At 41.4% G+C, this 21,556-nt stretch overlaps 1 protein-coding gene across 25 annotated transcripts in view; it reads left to right on the forward strand.

Moving 5' to 3' along the window:
* CHL1 (cell adhesion molecule L1 like) overlaps nucleotides 1–21,556 on the forward strand; it is a 108,915-nt gene that overhangs the window by 67,624 nt on the left and 19,735 nt on the right. For 19 of the 25 annotated variants that reach the window (XM_046900026.1, XM_040646314.2, XM_040646310.2 and 16 more), the window contains 13 exons: nucleotides 1,832–1,954; nucleotides 2,962–3,132; nucleotides 4,678–4,725; nucleotides 6,632–6,752; nucleotides 9,028–9,212; nucleotides 13,402–13,533; nucleotides 13,871–14,008; nucleotides 14,621–14,732; nucleotides 15,401–15,567; nucleotides 16,555–16,720; nucleotides 17,639–17,763; nucleotides 20,289–20,390; nucleotides 20,601–20,798. In XM_046900026.1, coding sequence (XP_046755982.1) covers nucleotides 1,832–1,954; nucleotides 2,962–3,132; nucleotides 4,678–4,725; nucleotides 6,632–6,752; nucleotides 9,028–9,212; nucleotides 13,402–13,533; nucleotides 13,871–14,008; nucleotides 14,621–14,732; nucleotides 15,401–15,567; nucleotides 16,555–16,720; nucleotides 17,639–17,763; nucleotides 20,289–20,390; nucleotides 20,601–20,798 — 1,788 coding nt within the window. The remainder of the gene's footprint in view (nucleotides 1–1,831; nucleotides 1,955–2,961; nucleotides 3,133–4,677; nucleotides 4,726–6,631; nucleotides 6,753–9,027; nucleotides 9,213–13,401; nucleotides 13,534–13,870; nucleotides 14,009–14,620; nucleotides 14,733–15,400; nucleotides 15,568–16,554; nucleotides 16,721–17,638; nucleotides 17,764–20,288; nucleotides 20,391–20,600; nucleotides 20,799–21,556) is intronic. The other 6 variants (XM_040646320.2, XM_040646318.2, XM_040646317.2 and 3 more) reach the window with 1 other exon arrangement.

The raw sequence follows: 21,556 nt of genomic DNA on the forward strand, positions 1-21,556 counted from the left end.
AATGGGTTTGAACAAAAGTTTCCCATGCCTTAGATGAGCAGTCTCACTATTGGTCTATTTGCTGACCTCCTGATTTTGTTGACTTAGTCAGAAATCCCTTATCCTTCACCTGATCCAGCACTCTTAGCTATATTGAGTGATGTGCTTTTGGGAAAAGCAAGCAAGCTGTAGGTCAACAAATTGGCTTTCTCCCACTGGAAAACGCTTTCAATCTCTAGCAGTCAACAGATGCACTTTCCAGGGTTTGAAGAGTATTGATTATTGAATGTATTGGATTTAACATAGAGTTCCGTCCCTTACTTGAAATGCCACCTATAGAGTGGGTGATGCTCATTAGATCCATGTTGTTTTCCCTAATATTTTCTGTTTGTATTAATAACAATTTTGGAGATTAAAAAAATTTTTTTTTTTTTGGAACTCAGGCATTCCACATTGTATTGATTGCTTTTTGTGTTCACAAATGCTACAATGAATAAAAGCTCCCCAGAGTCCTGGCCCTGCATTTCTCAACCTTCTTTTCAGTTTGACTTCTGCTATGTGACACTGCAGCTGTCTTGCAGCGCCCCTGGACTACTGACATATTAAACTGTTTATTTGCTCTCATACCTTGAACACCGTGATGGCAGTACTTGCTGTGCCAGTCTGGCCCTGCACAGCCAGGATGCTTTCGTTCTGTAACTGTTTAATTGCTGTTAATTTTAATGTTTAATGAAGTTGCCTGAACTGAAACTTTCATGAGTTTGAACTTGCCTGAAATCAGAAAAGTGTCCGCCCTGAAACTATCTTAGTTAAATTCGTTTAAGGAGTGGTTACATTTTGCAGACTAATTTCTTCACAGTAATCTCTGAGCTGCAGTCTTCCAGTGCTTGCTTTGGGGTGGGTTCCAGCCCAGCTCAACTTCCTCTCTACTTGGATGTGTTCCAGTTGCATTTTGGGCTGCTGATACCGTCCAGGTTCAGGCTTTAAACAGTCTGCCGACTGCTTTGGCGATTAATCCAAGTCCTTGATCCATTAATTATTTAACCTATATTTAAGCCCAAATAATGCTTTCCTTGTGCACCTCCGGTGTATTCCCTTGTGCCAAGCCTGTCTGCATCCTGAAGGACAAGCTTGCTGAGAAACCCTGCAGATCTGCACAGCAGAGGTTTTACACCTGAGGGCATGTGGAGGCAATATTGTCTTTACATAAGACTTCTGCTTCATCTCATTCTGGAGATGGATGAGAGTCGGAATGACTCCAAGCACAAGGCAGAATAGCTGTCTGATGTCTGTCCTCACCTGCACCGACTTGCAGTGGCTTCTTGGGAAATGCTGTTTAGCCAAAGACTTCCCAGAAGAGCCTGTACTCCCAGATTGATTTCTGATCTCCCAGAAGCTTGTCCTCTGTGCCCACTTTAGGCTCCGATTTCAGTCCCTGGCAGGGACTAGTCAAATAAATGACAGCATTGCTCAGGGACATGATTGAGCGGAGGGTTGTTAGAGTTAGGGTGGTATGGTTATGTCATGGTTGGACTCAGTGATCTTCAAGGTCTTTTTCAACCTGAGTAATTCTATGGTTTGAAAATAAGTATGCTAAAATACTTCTTCAGCAGAGCTCATGGGCAGCACAGACAAATCACTTAATGAAAAATCACTTAACAAATGAACAAAACTAGCAAAAATGTCTTGCCCTTAGTAGAATGCTTTGTTATTCTGTATCACTTGGTAAACAATAGGAATACCTAAAGGCGGGGAATGCAAATGGTGATGTTAAGGTAAATATTTTATCGGGAACTAAGGGGGAAATTTCCAAGGGTAACAGTAAAACAGGAGCTTCTTTGCTTTTGCACAGGTGTACCAAAATTCCCTAAAGAAAAGATAGAGCCCCTTGACGTGGAGCATGGTGATTCTGTGATCTTGCACTGTAACCCCCCTAAAGGGATCCCACCTTTGCATATCTATTGGATGAATATTGGTGAGTAAACAACTTGCACACACTTCAAGTGAGGAGACTCAAAACATTTGTCTTCCAAAGCTGTTTTATAACTGATGGGAGTGGTAATTCTGCAGGTGTCTGGGGAAAAGACCTGGATATTGATAAATAAATTAAAGAAATTGAAAAATGGGAAATAGAGATGTCTGTACATAGAACGAGCAAATTGTAGAGTGCATTGACAGAACATATTATTAACTGTTACATAGCAGAGCTTAAATATCAGTAAGTACATCTACCAGTAAGGAAGACTGCTGCGTTTACAGTAGAGAAAATAAAATGTACCAATATATTATGTCTATTATTACTGTTTTCCTCTCATGAATCAACCATCGGTTTATGCTGATATTAAGAAAAACAACTCCAGTGTCAGGTATGCATAATTATTTCTTAGTTTCAACGTGATTTTTGTTGTCACGTTCTTCAACGTTTCTTCAGCATTTGTATTCTGTAGGGTTTTCTGGCTATTGAGAAGCAAAATACCTCTGTGACACGAAGGGTTTGTTTCTGCTGTTGACCACGTTCTTGCAGAGACAGGGTGCCAGATTAAACCTCTGATCTTATGAGGCAGCCTCTCTACTCCTGACACACATACTTAGCACAGGTCTGCATTTGGCTGGATCAAGAATGAGACAGTACAGCCTCACCAGTCCATACTAACGCTGCCCTGCTCTAATCTGTAATTACAGAAGAGCAAAGTGGTCAGGAGATTGGCACATTTGCAAATAGTGACCTCCATATCAGCATTGCAGGCCTTTGTATTGGGGAGAGGTGTTGGACATTTCCTCTAGCTGAGAAGGAACTGTGTATGCAGTTCTGTATGCTGAGTATTGGTGAATAACCCACGGGTTGTGCTGGGCCTTCTGCCTCTTTCACATCAAAGTTATGTTCTGTATCTGGAAGCAAACATGTGACAGCAGAGCATTGGTAGTCATATTGGTGAAGCAGCTCAGTATCATTACCATATCATAATTATTTTTTCTTACTAGATTTGCAGCACATTCCTCAAGATGAAAGGGTCTCCATGAGCCTTAAGGGAGATCTCTACTTTGCAAATGTGGAAGAAAATGACAGCCGAAGTGATTATTGTTGCTTCGCAGCGTTTCCAAAACTGAGGACAATTGTACAGAAAATGCCAATGACACTGAAGGTCTCCCGTTGTAAGTCTGTGGATGTGTTATTTCTTGCTTACTGTTGTTTTTCTTCTTTGACTCCCTAGACATCAGTGAATGCAGCTGTGAGCCCCAAAGCTCCGAAATGCAGCTGTTGAGCCTCCAAATGCAGCTGTTGGGTCCCTAAAGTACCCAAAAGCTGCTCTTCCTCCTGCTCTCCCGTCAGTGAAAGGTGGTGAAGCAGCAGGGAAACCTGCTTCTCTGGTCATCCCTGGTGGGACCTGCCTGGGCCTCAAGGGCTTTGCAGCCTCCACGTCACTGTGCCTTGTTGGTTGGTCTGGGTGCAGCTGTGGGGCTGGGGAGGACAGCACTCAGGGACTGGGCTGCAGGCTCAGCCCTGCTGATGGCTTGGCCCTGGAGGCTTCTGTGCCATTGCTTTCATGAAAAAGGAGGCACAACTGTCCTTCCAATGTTCTCTAAGGAGAAATGGGCTGCTGCTCAGCAGCGAGAACTATAGGCCCCATTTTCAACCTCTGCAATAGTGACTGCTGTGATGGTCCAGAACAACAGCACACGCTGCCTGTGCATTGCAGGCTGGAAGCAAAATGGTCTCTTTCTAGGCTGCCACAGGGACACATGGGGCATTAACATTTTCCTTGTGAAATGTTGTGCAGGGAGCAGTGTCAAAGTGTTTTGCAAAACACTAGAAGCTTTTCAGGGTATGCTGTCAGCTCTGTTAAAAGAGTAAGGCCCTGCAGAAGCCGGTGGAGATGAGGCAGCTTACAGCAGCTGTGGAGCCATCCTGTTTTGCTTGAATCTCTTTTGGCTGTAATGAATTCAGTTAAGGTTTGCAGCAAGAGCTGAAGCTGTCCATGCCCTTAATATCAGTCTTCTGTTTCGTTAATGCTTCTGACCTTTCGGGTTTACGTAGCCCAGAAAGCCAAGGAGATTTTTCTTTGTGAGTGAAAGCCTAATGTTAAATATATGATTTTGAGAGTTTCTTGTTAGGATAAAAAAAAAAACAACAAAACAAAGACAAATGATTAATACTGGGCTTGTGTATCTTAATACTTGCTTAATCCGTATCTTGGGATAATAATTGTGAGATAAATAGCAAAATGCCACATTGCCCTCCATAGCATTTATAACGTGTCCAGGCCCACAGCCGTGTGCATGCAGATTAGAGGAAATGGGGCAGTGTTTGATTCTGGGTCTCTGAAAGAAAGGCTTTGGTGTGTGCATGCATGCTGTTGGAGACCTGAGACTGAGTGCAGGTGTAGATGTGAGGTGTGCATTTGCATGGTTTTGTACCCTCAGCTGGAGGCTGCCTGCTCTTTCCCTATGCCAAATTGGTTATATCACCGTGAAGTATTTTGCAGAATATTGCATATATGTAAAGGATTTTCTTTATTTTCAGAAATTCATTGTTCATCTGTTGATTTATGTCATCTTTTGTTTCTTTTTTTCTTCCATGGTAGAAATTTACTGGTGGGGGGGAGGGGGCATTGTTTCGTTTTGGTTGATTTGTTGTTTCTTTTCATTCTATATCAACTATGCACGTTTGTATTTGGTTGTCACTTTTATTTATTTCAGTTAAGCATGCTAATGACTCAGGCTCACCTAATGCTGCAGTTACTAAGGGTGAGTTGAATGCATCCGTTATTTAGCCTTTACGCTGAGAATCTACCAGCTGAGATGAAATGTAAGCTGCTGCTTGGGAGGAAAAGAAAAAAAATCACAAAAGGCTTTTTATTGCAATGGGATGGATTTAAGTGGTCCGTGGAGTACAATTTGCTCATCTTGTACTTTTTGACAGAAATCTGAAGGGTTTTTAACAAAGAGGTAGTTTTCTTATTCAAGAAAAATATTCACATCTCAGAACATAATGTAAGTAAGGAATCAGGCAGTGTTATCAGTTCAGAGCAGGAGTCGGAGCATGGCGCTCTGTGTCTTCCTCTGGTGGTGAAGGAGATGCTGGCATTAAGCTGCTGTGGTTTGGAACTATGAATCCATGTCTAACAGGTCACCTTGGGGCTGCATTACTCCAGGGTGAGCTTAAGGTGTGGATTTGCAGAGCTTTAGCTGCTCCGTGTTAATTGTGCACGTCTATAGCTATACACAGGGTGAATGTGAGATGGTTCACTTTGGCTGTGTGTTGTGCTGTTTGATATTCACCACAGGTAAGCACTCCAACAAAGCACTTCTCATCCTGAGGATTCACCTCTTCCCTTGTTTTGTGCTCACTTCTTTATGGAGTCATATCCCGAAGATGCTCTGAAATGTATGCAGGCAATGTGGATAGCTCAGAAGGCAGCTGGTGCCTATTCCCGCAGTTCTCCAACCTGCTAGTTTAAATAAATAAATAAATACCTAAAAATGAGTTTTCATGTTTTCATATTTTCATTTTCATATGTAGCTTTTGAAGCCTGTTTGTTTGGTTAAATTGCTTCCGAGAGCCTCTGTTTTTCAAGATGCCAAATCTGAAACTCCTGAAACACCTCATTCTGCTGAATGAGCACTGGGGCTTTAGAGAAGTGGATCCTCCTTGAGTGTTTCAAGGTGGAGTAGCTCAAAGCACTGATAAATCCTCAGGACTTGTCCCAAGGAGGCTGGCAATGCGGGGAGAACAGGCAAGGCTTAAGTGCAGTGCTCTGGTGGAGGAGTGCATGCCTGCCTATGGCAGCAGGAGGGCAGATGGAAAACATGTGAGCGTGTCCAGAGGTACCAAAGTGTTTTGCTGCAGCTCTGAACATTTGTGACATAGGTTTGAAAAGATAAATAGCAAGGGGATGAAAAAATAAAAAGATTTTTCAGAAAGATACATATGGTATTTCACCAAATCATCCATAACTGACTACTTTTGAAGAACTAGGACCGTTTGGGGACTTATTCATTACTGTACTAATTGTTATTATAGCAATAACTGGACAGCCATTTCATTCTATGCATGTTTCATCATGAAACCATTGCTTAGCGGGCTGGAACAAATGGTCTGTTGAAATCAAATGCAGGGCAATCTTGTTTTATTATTTAAACAAGTCTCCTTTACGAATTCTATCTCCATTACTGTAGATTTAATAATTATAGCAAGGGTGTTTCTGGGGGATATTCAAGTCAGAAAGATGAGTTGTCAGAAAGATGAGTTTCCATCTGAGTTTTAGAAAATGATGGAGAGTCAGTGCAGAAGAAGGGTGCTAAGAAAGATGCTGCACACCAGAAGATCAGTAATGGAAAGATCAAGTGTGTCAACAATTGGTCTACATATATGATGGAAAGGGGCCACTGCTGGGAAAGCAAGGCATGAAGCCATAGGAAATGGAGCTTCCCTAGCACAGCTGCCTCCTGTCACCACTGTCACCATTTTCTGACTGTAAGGAGAAGAACAGGATTCTTCCTGCATTGATCTTAAACCATATAAAGCAATAAGAAAACTTAGAATCTGATGTCAGAAGCCTTCAGACTAGAATAATGTTTGTAACGTTATTGGAAGGATAAGCAAAGATACTAAGACTTTGAATCTAACTTATATATGTTTTTTCTATTTTAGCAAATTTTATTAAAGAGAGAAAACCCAAACTGCTGATCCCTCCTGAATCTGCTGGCAGCAGCTCATCAGTCACTGTTATCAAGGGAGGTGTCCTGCAACTCGAGTGTATTGCTGAAGGGCTGTGAGTAATGCACAATAATACACAGATTTAATCGCCTTTCGAAGTAGAATTGAGGAGAGAAAACACTATATTAAATATCATTCTGCTACAAATGTATGTATATGCCTGTTTAATTTCGAATTGAGACTTATGCAGTGTTTTCCTAGAGCAAGTGTACTCCTTGTATAGCAGCACAGAGCTCTGGCAGCTCTAGTCATGGCTCTGGCTGTACAAAGTATGGCAGAATGTCTGAGTGAGGATGTGCTCACTGTAATAACACAGGGAGCGGTTCAAGCAGATGGTATGTGCTGGGAAATGAGGTGAGAGCAATTCTATTTCTTATTGTAATTAACAGGACAAAATAAGGTAAGCAAAGAAAGGCAACAATGCTCATTTAAGTGTGGTCCTCAAGATGAAGCTGTGAATATCTCTGGGCCTGGTTTCTGCAGCCGTAGCTCAGAGCAGAAATAAGCACCACTTTGCCCTCAGTCCAGCTTTCTGATTTTACTGCCTGCTTGCAGATGCAGTGGTCTGCCCCAAAAGAGTTTCCGCCAGAGAAAATCTAAACCACAGTGAAAGCACTGTTGCTTCTGGTTTATGTGTGATAGGGCTTTTTATTAAACGGAGACTTAAATCATTGTGTTCTCATGGTCTTTTGTGGGGCTGCAGGTGTGTGGATGCACACTATGGCTAGCAGGCTGATAACTCATATTAAAGGCTGTGCAATTAACCCCCCCTATAAAATTTCAAAATCAGGATATTTATCTGCCTGAACAAACGTGTTTGGGGCATTTTGTTTTTTCCATGTGGACTTGAAAGGGCATCGCTCGTTTGAGTTGGCAAGATTATGCCTCTGCAGTTGGTTGCCATCTTTTGAGAGGTGGTGAATTACTTGTCTCGGTTGGATTTGCTCCAGCTATCTGCAGTGAGTTTTAGTTCCCTCTTGCAGCACTTTCTTGTCTAATTCACTGCACATCAAGCTAATTCGTGGGCCACAAATCCATAGCTATGAGTTTATAATGTTGTCAAGGTACTGAACAGACAAATCACCTCAGAAATACACAAATATGAATTTTCACGTGCAGGAACTAATAATACCATGCACAAAAGGAGAAAGGAAAAAAAAACCCACACCATTTGGAAAAACGTGAGAAAAATAAATGTTTTTCATTCAATGATTTCTTGGAAAATTATTTTTGAAACGAAAAGCCATTTTTATTTTACTATTCAGTTTCAAAGGACGATGAAGTCTCTGCTCGAGAGGAGCTTTATTTCTCCTGTTGTCAGTCTTTTTTTTCATGACAACACTTCAAAAACACAGCACTTAAGCAAAAAATACAATATTTGTTGAATTCTCCACTTTCAGCAGAAAAATGAGTAGCTTTATCTATGTCTCTGCCAGACCATCCAACTTAGTGCCCACAAATCATGGAAATGGATAGGCTGAGCCAGATTTCAAGTAACTAAGATCAGGGGCAGCCAATTGCAAAATAAGGAAACAAGTACTTTTTCAGTCTGTCATTTCTGAGATCTTATAATCCGAATAACATCAATGTCGGGAGGGCATTCCCTCAGTACCACACTGAGGCAACGTGGTGCCAGACTTTGGTAGACAAGCAAGAAAAGAACCGTTGCAGGAAACAGAACATTTGTACTGTTGTGCTCTCTGCTCTTAGAAAGCCATAGTTTTTTTGGTACCTGGGCCTTTGAGTAGCTTGTGCCTGGGCATTTTGCCACCATGACAGATGGACACAAGTGTAAGCAGATATGACAGAGTGTATGGTGTCAGGGTCGTGAATCCCAGCTGGGACTGTGCATACGGCTGTCTGTCCTGAATTTCTGTGTCACTGCCACTTGCTTTCTGAAAGTGTAAGGAATGTTTTCAGCCATCTCCAATGTCTGGACATCTTCCTAACCCAGCAGGGCTGAGTGAAGTCACTCCAGTGAAGTCTTTATCTCCTTGTTTGTCCTAGAATGCCCTTTTGGAGTCAGGCAAGATGAGCTCCATTCCTTCTGACACAGTTCATGCCAATGTTTACAAGGAATGCAGCCTTGTGTCATGGGCTGGGCTTGGCTATGAAGGACTTATTCATAGGGGTACTTCAAATCAAGGGTCAGTGTTGACTAGGCGTAGTCTGTAGTACAGCCTGTACTATTGCCTGGTGTTTTGAAAGAGCTCGAACAACTGAAAACTTCTTGCAACTCATATGCATGAACTCCAGCAGCTATGCTAACATGAAGCATTACAGTGTCTTGGTATTCAACTCAAAATCTCTTTTTTCTTCTTTACTACTAGTCCAACTCCTCATCTAAGCTGGGTCAAAGTTACTGGAAGCTTGCCCAAGGACAAACCTGTAACAGATAAATTTGGGAAGGTACTGAAGATAGAAAACGTGTCTGCAGCTGATGAAGGAACCTACCAGTGCACAGCAAGCAACCCCGTGGGCAGAGCAAAACATGAATTCCATGTTCATGTGGAAGGTGTGGAGCACGTTTTACTGAGATTTTTATTTTGAACACTGAGAGGTGGTCAGTGGGAAGTAAATTTTGCTAATGTCACTTGATAACAAACCATAAACTCAACCGGTGATATCAACTTTTGCTAGCAGGACCTGCCCTCTAGTTCTGGGAGGCTTGCAGAAAGGAGAGTTTGTTTTTGAATACAATTAATGTGTGAATTTTTTCCTAAACCATGAAGTCTTTACAAAGGAATAAGCAGAAGCACAAATATATGCATAAATTATAGATCCAATACATTAAGATGCAAGTTAGTCAAGCAGAAGTATTGATAAAATGTCTTGTATTAATCTGAAGGTCAGACTAGAGAATTTAATTATTCTACTTGATCTTAAAAATGTGAAAATGTCTGTACTGGGCCAGATCATTTAGCTCAATTTTCTTCTTTTAGTTTACACCAAAGTTAAACGCATATGGTACCACTCCTCTCTTCGCTTGCAAAATTAAATTCTCCCCTTACATGATAAATTCTCCCCTTTCACTTGGCACAGCCTTGTGTGTCATAGTCTTCTCTCCCTTCCTGGAAGTGAGGCAGAGGAGGATACCAGAGCATGGCAAGTGTTCAGCTGCGATGGAGGGGAAGCGCTGACTCCTAGAAATCATTACAGATGGTTTGGAGCATCTCTGCTCTAGCTGAATATTTTAACAATCTGGCTATGATTTTCTTGCCTGTAAAAATTGAGTCCTTCAAAGAAATTGCAGGAGCTGCAAAAACTAAAGTACCGGGAAAATAACATTAATTAGGCAGTCTGGATTATTGACCTTCTTTCTCCCCATCTCTAGAGGAAGGAAATCTTCTAGGCAAATTGTTGTTCCCACTCATTAGCAAACAAGGATTTTAAGAAAGAAAGAAATACATTTTAACCATTGCAATGTAAAGAATGCTTTTGCAATTCCTGTTGAGTTCATTTTTCATTTGTACGTTGGCTGGTGTCACTAACAGGGATTCTACCTATTAGGACCTCACATGCAGAGTATCATGAGCACAAATAGCATTTTTTCCTGTGATTTCAAAACAGAAAATGTCATTAACATTCATCAGAGATGGGCATGCTCATCATTCTTGCTGCAACTCGCATGTGCACACTCAAGGGCAAATCTTGAGTTGGGGGAAGTGAGCATTATTAATTTCAGTTGGTTTCAGGGAGGTTTTGCTGACGTAGGGCATCCTCATGCCTGACAGGCAGCTCTCAAGGGATGTATGCGAGGAGAAGAAAATTAAATATGGAAGAAAAATTATCTCAGTTATTAACTGCCAACTATGCTCAATCTAATGCTGATGTATAAATCAAGACTTTGCTATCATTCCTGCACTGTGTCACTTCTTCTGCTCTTCTTTGTGGTATTTTAGGCTCTCAAACCAACGCATCAGACTTCTAAAAAACAGTTTGAAGTGATGATATTTTTGTGCAGCCCACTCACTAATCCTACAGTACTCCAAGGGCAAAGATTCAGGCAACTATTATCAAGCACATGAAAATATTCAGCCAGCAAATTGGTTGAATATTTGAATCTCTCTGCAAGGAGAGATGTAGCTTAGAACACTGGAAGAGGCACAAAAAGCCTGTTGTTGCTTGAGAGAGAGAACAACTATTAAAAAAAAAATAAAACAAGCTCTCAAATTGTCTTATCTGAGTTCATTCAGTTATTGCTTATAATCCCCTAAGTCTAAGATATATAATCTCAAAGTCTTGCCACTATCACAGTGCCTGATCTAATGGTGCCTTGATCTTGACTGAGGCTTTGAGGCTGTGTTTAATAGAAATAATCGTTACAATATAATGATTAATTATTGTAATGATAAAATAGCTAAAGGCCTTTGCAGCAATATCTTGTAAGACTTTCATTACTGAGCTAGAGAAAAAATACAATAGGTGAAACTAGTGTGAGGCAGATAGATGGCTGGTTGGTTTAATGAGACTCAAGCTGTAGTTCTCCCTTTTTCATGGGGAAGCTGTTTCAGCTGGGATGCAGACCCCAAGGTGATAACTGCATCAGAATCTGAAGATGATAACCCTAAAGTGGGATGGACTGCCAGACCTTGGGAAAGATGCAAGGAGAATTTGAAGTGATCTTGACAAATTGGGAAAATGGTCGGGAATAAAAAGGATGGGCTTCACTAAGCAGAAGTGCAAAGCAGTTCTCATCAGGCAGCACTAATTGGCCTCATAAACACAGGATGGAAGATGTCTGCTTAGACTGGTCTGGAAGATATACTGCATCACAGTCTGAACTCTGCTCAGAAATACTGCTCTTGCAGAAAAAAAGAGAAAAGATAACCCTATGTGTTGTAGATGCAGAGGATCTTATTTCATTGCACAAGAATGGGCTTGATTACCATTTTATATCCTTTCTGTTTTCAGACCTATCATTCTATGATTATATTCATATAAAAAGCATAAATCTATTGATTAGATGGACCACATTTATAAGTCTTACCTGTAAGGATATATAATGCAGTGAAACATACTGTGTTACTTGTGCAGATTAACGATTTGATTGCCCAACCACTGGTTATGGCAGTTGTTGAAGTGTAAGTGTATATTTTGTTATTATTGCCTTTTATGTACTTAAGTGGTATAGCACATCAGCCACAAAGAAGAGAAGTTCTTCAACCTCTCTGTGAAATTGTATTTCATACTTGACAAAATCTCATTGAGTGAAACTTCACAGTTGCATCACTTCCTTGGGGCAACCGCAGCGATTGCCATGCTGAGAAAGGAAAGCAGAAAGAAGAAATCTGTACTGTGAATGAAATGCAAAGATGTTATAGCTTTATATAAGCTTTGGTTCTTAAATTTTAACTTTGTTTTCTAGCTGTTGCAGAGCAGCACCTCTTCATGGGTGCTCGGCAGTGGAAATGGCAGAGTTTGTGTCCTGTTTATCACAGATGAGGAGTATTTTTTTAGTATCTCTGTGTGAATATGAGCAATGACACTGTTTTAGTATATCACGCTGATAGCATCTGGAAACGTATTACCAGACAACAGCACTGTTAATCTTCAAAGCATTTTATGAGCATTAACTAATGAATCCTCATGCTTCCCATACATTAGCTCATCTTTTTCGAACAGGGAAGGAGGGGTGGAAGAGTCCAGCAATAAGCTCAGGGCCAGCAGAAGAGAGGTAGCATCAGGTCTGGAATTAAAACTTGGAACTTTGCTGCTTCTCAGGCAGAGGTAATGACAAATGCGTTTTGTGTTTTGGATCAAGGCCATCCTCTGCAGTGGAGGCAGGCTCAACGCATTTGGTTTGTAGATACCAGAAAGCTTTCATCAGTTTAATGCGTTTATTTTCTCTTTTTTTCTCCCAGTTCCCTTCCCTCCCTTATGGTTGTCTCTTTTTCTAATGAGATCTGGATATCTGATGCTCAGAGGTTGTTCTGCAAAAGACAGAGCTGTCCTGGTTTAACTGGCAGCGCTGGGAAGAGAGGGTGTAGGGAATGCAGCAGCCAACTGCTGCTCCTCTACCTCCACCCTGTGGGCAACTGCTCCTCAGGATGGTGGTCCTCCATTCCATGCCTCAGCATGCTTTAACGTGCTACATATCAGTATCTGAGCTGAATACACGATGGAAAACTAGGATGTTGAACGAATGGCACAGTGTATCTCCCCAGCACACAGAAATGAGCAGATGGAGGTGATCAACGCTGTTCCTGCACCACCGTGCTCTGCCCTCCTGGGCAAGCTGATGCAAACCACTTGCTCATGTCTCGTGAGTCTCTCAGCTGAATGGCTGTTTGTGTTGTGTTATGACTTGCTGAAATAGTCTCACGTCATTTCAGAGGCAGCAATCTCCTGTCTGAGGGTCCTTGTGAAAATGCTGACACAATTAAGTTTACCTCCTTCCCAGCCTCTCACCTCCCGTCTCCTTTGCATTTGTTTTCCACTTGGGTCGATGCTGTCCATTTCTTTCACACTTTCCCCAACGTTTGTATTTTACAGAGCCCGAAGGACAGAACTTGATGTATGTTAATGCTAATTTTTACCTTTTCTAATGTCAATTTGCAAGAAATACACTGCAGCTGCACGGTAGGCTGCCAGGAGCTGTGGGAACTGCTGACAGCGTTTGCCATCTCCTGGAGAAACGTGGTAATAGCAGAGTTACACTGGTCTGGCTGTGACACCTGCTGCATGCAATGTCCCTCTTGCAGAGCCTCCTCGGTGGATTAAGGAGCCCAGAGGTGGTGTTTACAGCTTAGGAGAGAATCTTTTGCTGCTTTGTGAGGCCATCGGCAACCCAGAGCCAACCATTCAGTGGAAACTTAACGGGATGCCCGTTGATAGTAAGTAAAGGTCTGACGTAGTCCTGTTGGGAGTGGGTGAGATGCGCACGTATCATGCCCAGGGAATGCAGAAACTCCAGTGCACCAAATGACATCTTGTTTGATGTCTATTTAGATGCAACTTCAAATTTACTTGATATTAAATATTTAAATATGGTCTCAAATAGAGTAGGGGCGAAAGCTGTGCAAGCATGGAGTGGCAGTACCCATGAGTCCCTCACCCAGTGTTGCTCCCATCTGTTGGGAACGTGGGATAGCACTCGTGCTCATTGACTTCTGGTCTTTTTTCATGCTTCTGAATTTGCACCATTTCCTGATATGGTCTGGATCTTTGCAGGTAGGACCTTCAGAGGGAGAATCTCTGATGGGGAGCTCAGCCTTATCAACCTTCAGCTTCAGGACACTGCTGTGTACCATTGTGAGGCCAGTAACAAGCATGGCACCCTCCTTGCTAGCGCCAACGTGAATGTCCTCAGTGAGTAGTCTTCACTTCTTTTGTGTTTACTGGAAAGATGTAACTGAGGTGTCCCATTTTGATAACTCTTAGATCTTTGGAATAGCTTTGGGTTTGTAATCATGCCACTGTTCTGCTGCATTGACCCCAGATTTTAAGATGTATGTTGTCCAAACTCATGCAACAAGCCTTATGATGAGCAGTACTTAGATTAAGCATTGATATTTTTAACAGTGTGGTGGTTGTTTGGAGCTCAAAACCTTTGGAATTCAGATGTGTTAAGACCACAGGGGACTGGATTGTGGCCACAACTGTGTTTTTGAATTATTAAATGTATTATATATTGTTAATCTATGATTTCAGTTGTGATGCTGAGCCTGTTGTTTGAAGAAAGGTTGTGATGGGAATTTATTTAATAAGATAGGTCTCACAAGGAAACAGAACTGAGTGTGTTCTCTATCTTGAAGTTGAGATTTTGTGATCTGAAATGTCCAGCAGTCAACCACTGTTATCACTGAGGCTTATGAGAGCTCAGTTGACCTTTCTACGGTGGGAAAAGGGTACGATGCAGGGACCATATTTATAGCCCAGTTCTGAATTGTAGTGCTGCTTGTTTTGCATTCTGTTTTGCAGATATTGCTCCCTTAATCCTGACTTCAGATGGTGAAAACTATGCTGCAGTTGTTGGTTACAGTGCCTTCCTGCACTGCAAAATTTTTGCCTCGCCTGCAGCAGATGTTAGATGGTAAGCTATTGAGAGTGACCTTTTCACATGAAATAAGTTCATCTGTGCTTCCCAAACACTGAAAAAGTAGCTGGTTTTGAGGAGATAAGTTAGCAAGTTATAGCAAGACCGTGTTTTATATGAGTATCCTTTGTTTAAGTGCACTTTCTTTCAAGATCCCTGACGTATATGTATTTTTAATTAATTTTTAAGTAAATGAAAGGTTAATGAAACTCCTCAATACTTGTGTGAAGAGGTGCTGGGATATTTATTAATCAGGATCAAGCTGTATGTAGCCAAATCCTGCTACAACTTCATCAGCCTTAGTTTCATGTTGGCAACTTTTGAAGTTTGGACACATTGCTGAGCTGGAAAGGCAGTGATTTAAAGAGTACATCTACCTGCAAGTGGTTTCATATGGTTGGAAATCACTGGGTTGACATAGCAGTTGTTAGTTGCAATAAAATTACATATGACAGTTATGGATTGAAGACTCAGTTAGAGTAGTTTAAAGGTCTTGCCAGACACTGTCAGCGCGTTGTACATTTGCAAGAAGCTTATGTCCCTTTATGATTTACCTGTGTGGGTGTAGACTGACGTGCTGACTCTAAACTCATCTGTTCTCTAACCGTGAAACAATGGTTCCTGCAATCATTGAAATGAGCCATAACTATTATTATTCTTTTTAGGACTAAGGATGATAGCATAGAGCCACTCTCAGCATTACGCTATGAATTAAATAAAAATGGCACCCTAGAAATCAAAGAAACAAAGAAGGAAGATTCGGGATCATACGCTTGCTGGGCTGCAAATTCTGTTGGAAAAAGAGCAATCACAGCAAATCTGGATATAAGAGGTAATACCTCATTTATCTTCCTTACTTAATACATGTCTGCAGTGAACACCATGTGCGTTACAGCAGGATGAGTGAGGGGGCTTTGATTGTAAAGTTCAGATATTAGAGCAGCAGTATGTGCTGCTCCAGTTCTGTTTTGAAGTATTTCATTGTTTGGTTGGGCATGTTCCCTGAGGGTCGTGATGAGGGTGGATATTTTCTGTTGAGGACACAGATTCAGGATGGTGAGTTGTATACAAAGTTATTTAGGAATTGGGCCTTGCCAATAAAAAAAAACTTAAATGCTTGGTTAGCAAAGTCCTCAAATGCACTCTGGGATTCAGATTTGCTGTAACTAACTCAAGAAAAAAAAAAGTCTTTTTGTGTTCTACTTCAGGCCAGTCTCTTTGCTTTGTAAGTTTTACAGTTATAATAAACATGAAATTGTACAATGAAATTCTCACAAAGCAATATTTCACTGTAAAGAGAAGTGCTTTCTTCCTACTTACTCATCTGTTTCTGCATTCAGATTAGAGGCAATTAAAAGAACAAACTTGATTGCAGTATTTTTTCCTCACTTGACTTTAATAAGCTTGTAATTTTTCTTGGATCACTGCCAAAGCTATTGCTATTTCAAATGGCAATTGGACATAAAAATCATATTCCAGCTTTTTTTTTTTTTAATCATCCATTTCATGACAATCTTCTAAGTAGAATTTTCATCTGTGGTTTTCTGGTTTTTTCTTTCTTTGGAGTGTTTATGTTTTGGTTTTTTTTCTAGAACACTGTGGTTTGGACTGAGCTAAAAAAGAATTTTCCAAGATAGAAAATTATATCCTGTCATATCTCTGTTTCAAAACCAACCTCCTTTGCTTGAAGTGTTTGTATATAGATATATAAAGACATGATCATTGCTCCTGAGGTTGATTCCTATATATGAAGTGCTTGGTGAAAATTTGATGTAATAATCTCTCTCTCCTAATCGAAGTGTTTTCTCTGATCAACCAGATGCTACAAAAATTGTCATTACTCCGAAGAACCCCCAAGTGTTGAAATCACATTCAATTTTACTGAAATGTCAGTCTGAGTATGATTCACACTTGAAAAACAGCTTCAAATTATCCTGGAGGAAAGATGGATATGAGCTGTCAGTCAGCAGCATACAAGACAGCAGGTAAGCAGGGAAGAACAAGAGTTTTCTTGGGCTCAGCTGAAATAATGCTGTATGGTGCTGGAGCAGAAGTATTAATAAACATGAAACTTAATAGCTTGAAATGCAAATTTCTGTCTGCGAGAATTCTTCACTTGACAGATGAATAGATCTGCATTTTATATGTATGTAAATATACATGCATCTGTAGCCATGACTGGCAAATTATTTTATTTGCCTTGTTTCGCTATCATGGTGGAATGCCACGTAAATGTTGGTTTAACCCAAAAATAAAACTCTAACCCTTTTGGGGTCAACTGGAGTTCTGTCTTTTCACTGCAGTTGAACTAGTATTTTCCCATAGTATTTTATAGTTGGCCAAAGCAAGACTTTGTAATGTTAAAGTGAATAGAAAGCATGTTTCTGGGATCGTATACAGTCAAAACAACGAGTTTTTCCTACATGAGTAGGGAAGTGCAAGTGCAGGCTGAATTTCTGTCCACTCTTGTACTTCCATTGACTGTAATAGGATGGAGCTCAGTGTTTATTCTGTATGCAGGGTCCCACGGTAGGCTCTCAGATGTCTTTATTAATTACCCATAGCAGAGGGATGATTTCCTAAACACTGCAGTACGGGAGAGGTGGAGGAGGGTCCTGCTGAGGCCTGGCAGGGTGGGGTGGTAGAGCCAGGGAAGTGCCCAATCAGTTTTCAACCCAACAGAACCCAGGAGGGGCCTGGGTCAATACCAAAATCTACATCACATTAGATAATACAACTACAATTGCATTAAAATAAACAGATGTAATGTGCAATTGTTATTCAAAATGTTCCTTTACTGAGCTTTCCCTGAACAGTTTTTCAGTGAACAGTGTCAGTCTGTTACGTGCACGTCTTACAGATTTTACTACTTCTATTTGCATGTGCCCTTCTTTTCCCTGTAGGATAGTTATGGACATGGATACGCTGTTCATATCAAATGTGATGTTGGAGGACCAAGGCGTTTACACGTGTGTGGCTAGCACTTCTCTTGACAGTGTCACTGCCAAAACGCGGTTAATTGTTCTTGGTAAGCAGATATTTTCCTGGTGTGCCTACAGATTGGTGCAATACTAATGTTTATTTAGCTCTTTTTCCTATTTCAGTTACCTCAGTGACCTAGATGGAACGTGCCCCTCACTTGTTAAGCTCGGTTAACAATGTGCCATCCTTATATTTGCAGGAATGGGAATTCTGAAGCAAACATTAGTTTTCTGTTCAGTCGATCATCTCTAAGTTGAGGTAGCTGTTGTTCTCAGTTCAGGAGTCACCCAGAGCTGTAGGAGCTTGTCCAGGCTGGAAGTGTAATAGCGTATTAAAAATGGCACTGCTTCTGCTTTGAAGTTGTTGGTCAGTTCTTCACAGCACTCTACTGGAGGCTTCTGTGCTGATCATCACTTGGACTGTGTTTTGAGGAAGGAACACGTAAGGACGTTGTTTAAATGTCCAACTCTCTTGAAGAGCAGTTAAGCATCTAAAAGGACTAATTATCTCTGTGAGCATAAATTATTGGCCAGTGGAAAACAGCAGATTCATAGCAGAGAAGGATCTTGACCCACACAGCCTGCAGCTTGCCCTTGCTGAGCATCCTTGCCACCTGCCTGCTGGCCTGAAGGACCACTCAGAGTTAAGGGGATGAACTTGTGTACTGATGCACAGTCGTTTGCACCGTCAACTTCTAACACTTACCTGAGGGCAATAGTCAACTGCTAGAATGCTGTTTTGCAGGGAACTTTTGTCATTTTAATTTCAAGATTTTTTTTAATTTTACATTTTTGTTCATTTTTGGCAGTGCTTGCAACTGAGCTAACACTTTCTGACATGGAAGATTTTTTTCACACTTTAAGTGACTGATATTTTTCACTAAATAGTAAATTAAGAAGATGCTATGCACATTATTTATGTTACTGTGTCCTTTAGTACCATATAATTCAAGATGTTTGTAAACTATATCTTAGGAAAATTTCACGGCACACTTCATTCACTTTTAAAAAGTTAATTTGCAGTTGAGGAAAAACAGTCTTTTGCTCTTTCTTCCTTGTTTATTGTACATAAGAAAGGTCTTGGTGGATTAACAATGTCTGTTATTTTCCAAATGACAAATTCAGGCTTCTTTTGCAATGAAAGACTAGTGAGATGAATAAGGAACTGAGCATGGAACAGCAGCATGTATAAGAATATGGGCAAAAGGAATATTTAGTTAGAATTCTTCTAGGTGTTTGTTTTATTATTGATGAACAGACAGCAGGTTGGATACCTCAAAGACGCACCATCACTGTCTTCAAATTAATATACAAAATTTTAGCCTCATATACACTCCAAGTGTAACACAGGAGAATACTTGTAGATTCAATTAGGCTTTCCTGATATTCCCAAGGAAACATGGAAAGAAATATAAAGAAAGAAATAACAAAAGATCATAACGTTTAACACTTTTTGATGTGCCTTGAGATGCACAAGAAAACTCAGGGTTGTTATTTGAAAAATTCTGGCCATTCCTTGCTCTCCACAGTGACAGGGACAGCACTGTTTATTGAGCCAGTTGTTTTTGCTCTAAGAAATGACACTGTCAGCCAAAAATGTAGTGGGAACACTGGGGCAGAAGGAGGTCAAACACCCATCAAGAGCTATGCAGTCTCATTTCCTTGGTCCACAGAGTTCTCAAATTTTGGAAGTAGCCTCATGACCAGGAAGCATTTCCTGCATCAGCTCTGAGACTGTGGTGAATGCAGCTTTGTGTTCAGGACTGCAGTGTGTGTGATTGTGAAGGAATGAGAGGTTACCATCAGCCTCCTGCTGTGAGAAATTGTTCTTTTGCATAAGACCTTATGCAATCCAATTCCCAAACAAGTCCAATATAATCAGACTGCAAACTGTCAGCCATGTGTATGAAAGGTGAGCTTTAATGTGTGAAGGGCACCATCGGGGCAGCCTTGTGCTCAGGGCTTGGGTAGTCCCACTCTTGTCCCCAGGAGGTGCAGTGCAGTTATCACACCAAAAACACAGCTGACTCTTAAGGTATTCTCAGGACAGCAAAAGTTGATCTGGCAGGTAATGAATTTTCTTGTTTCCTTTTAATATAGATCCCCATGGCTGGGATAATGAATGTTATCCTTTCACTCTAGCAGACAAGGTTCAATAGCTGTCACGGCCGAGGCCCCTTCTAGCACTCTGGTTTGCAAAGAGTAAATCCAAGTGATGCTGACATAACTTTCTGCTGAGCAGTGTCAATATCTATTAATGATTCAATAGATCTTAGTGATGATTTGAAAAGAAAAATCTGTTGCTTCTAGCACAGTAATGAGAACAGGTGGAAATGCACTCAGAGAGGGATGCTGCATTTATAGGAAAGAAAGAAGGGCAGACGATTCAGTGTGTTTTTCTGTTACAAAGCAGGATCTTTAAAAGCAATTCCTGCTTTTCTGATCTTGTCTACTTTGAAATCAGGTGTTACACCACTGTCTTCACCAGAGCTTTCTGTTCCAGGCCTTTCCAAAATGCCAAAATAAACAGAAGTAATTGGCTTGCTCCTGACTGTCTTTTCCTGTGTCTCAGATGTTCCTGACCCACCAGAAGACCTGCAGCTCTCAGAACATCAAAACCGAAGTGTTCGACTGTCTTGGAAAGCTGGGGCCAGCCACAACAGCCCTGTTAATGGTATGAAGGATTTCAGTAGCATCACTGTACATCATTTAATATAATAGCACATCGCAGCTGTCAGAATAAACAAACTATGCTCAGTGCTGTACTTAATTGGTTTTTATTATGACAGTTAATTTGCTGTAAGTTCATTTCCATGCTGCTATTCAGAAGCAGTTCGTATCAGCGCTGTCTTTTTATCTCTGCTTTGTTTCCTCTCTTCTCCAGAGTCGATTATAGAGTTTGAAGAGAGCCGGTGGGAGCCGGGGAGGTGGCAGGAGCTGGCCCGAGCCCCAGGGAACACCACCACCACCCTCCTGTCCCTGGCCCCATACACCAATTACCAGTTCCGTGTTGTGTCTGTGAACGCTGTTGGAAGGAGCCAGCCCAGTAAACCATCTCTGCGCTATGCGACACCTCCGGCTGGTAAACACTGCCATCTAGTTTTCTAACTACTAACATTTGTAGTGCTTTGCTGGGAGTAGCATTACCCTCCTGTGCTTCTGAGAGGTGTAAAGAAGCCAGGGCCCCTTGTGCTGCTTTTTCTGCTCGATGTGCAGGGTAGGAGATGAGAAACTGAAGCACTCTGCACACCACAAATGCTTTCTGGCCAAACCCAGCTGTCCTGTGTGCCAAAGCAGTAGTTTGCCCAAAGAGAGGATTCACCCTGCACCTGCCTCCATCAGCCTGGGGACGCCCAACTGAGGGATTTGTGCTGTTGTGGTTATCAGTGTGTGTGCTACCAAGGTACCTACAACAGAAAGCTTTCCTGAGCTCTGCTGATTGTGCCCCTTTAAGGCCCACTGCAGCCATTTACAGACAAACAGATGCTGGAGAGGATCTTCAAGATTTATGGGGAGTCTTTCAGCAGCACTTGGCTTGTCAGAAATGTTCATTCACAGTGTATTTCTCACTGTAACAGAAAATGTTGTGTCCCTGAAAGTCATTTTAGAGGCCAATTGTTCAGCCCAGCATTTGCATTCCTAGCATTTTCCTTTCTTTTCTTTTCCCCTCCTTTCACTTCAATTCCAGGTCCTCCGGCTTTTCAGCTGTGTGCACCCCACTAATGATACACATTCTGTTTCCTATCCCCATAGGGAGAAAAATGTCATCCTGATAATCCCCCTACATCTGGTGCTTTGAAATCCAAAAGTCATAGTTTCATGTTAGCTGGTGGCTCCAAA

Source organism: Gallus gallus, chromosome 12 (assembly GCF_016699485.2).
Source record: "Gallus gallus isolate bGalGal1 chromosome 12, bGalGal1.mat.broiler.GRCg7b, whole genome shotgun sequence".
Classification (NCBI taxonomy): Eukaryota; Metazoa; Chordata; class Aves; order Galliformes; family Phasianidae; genus Gallus; species Gallus gallus.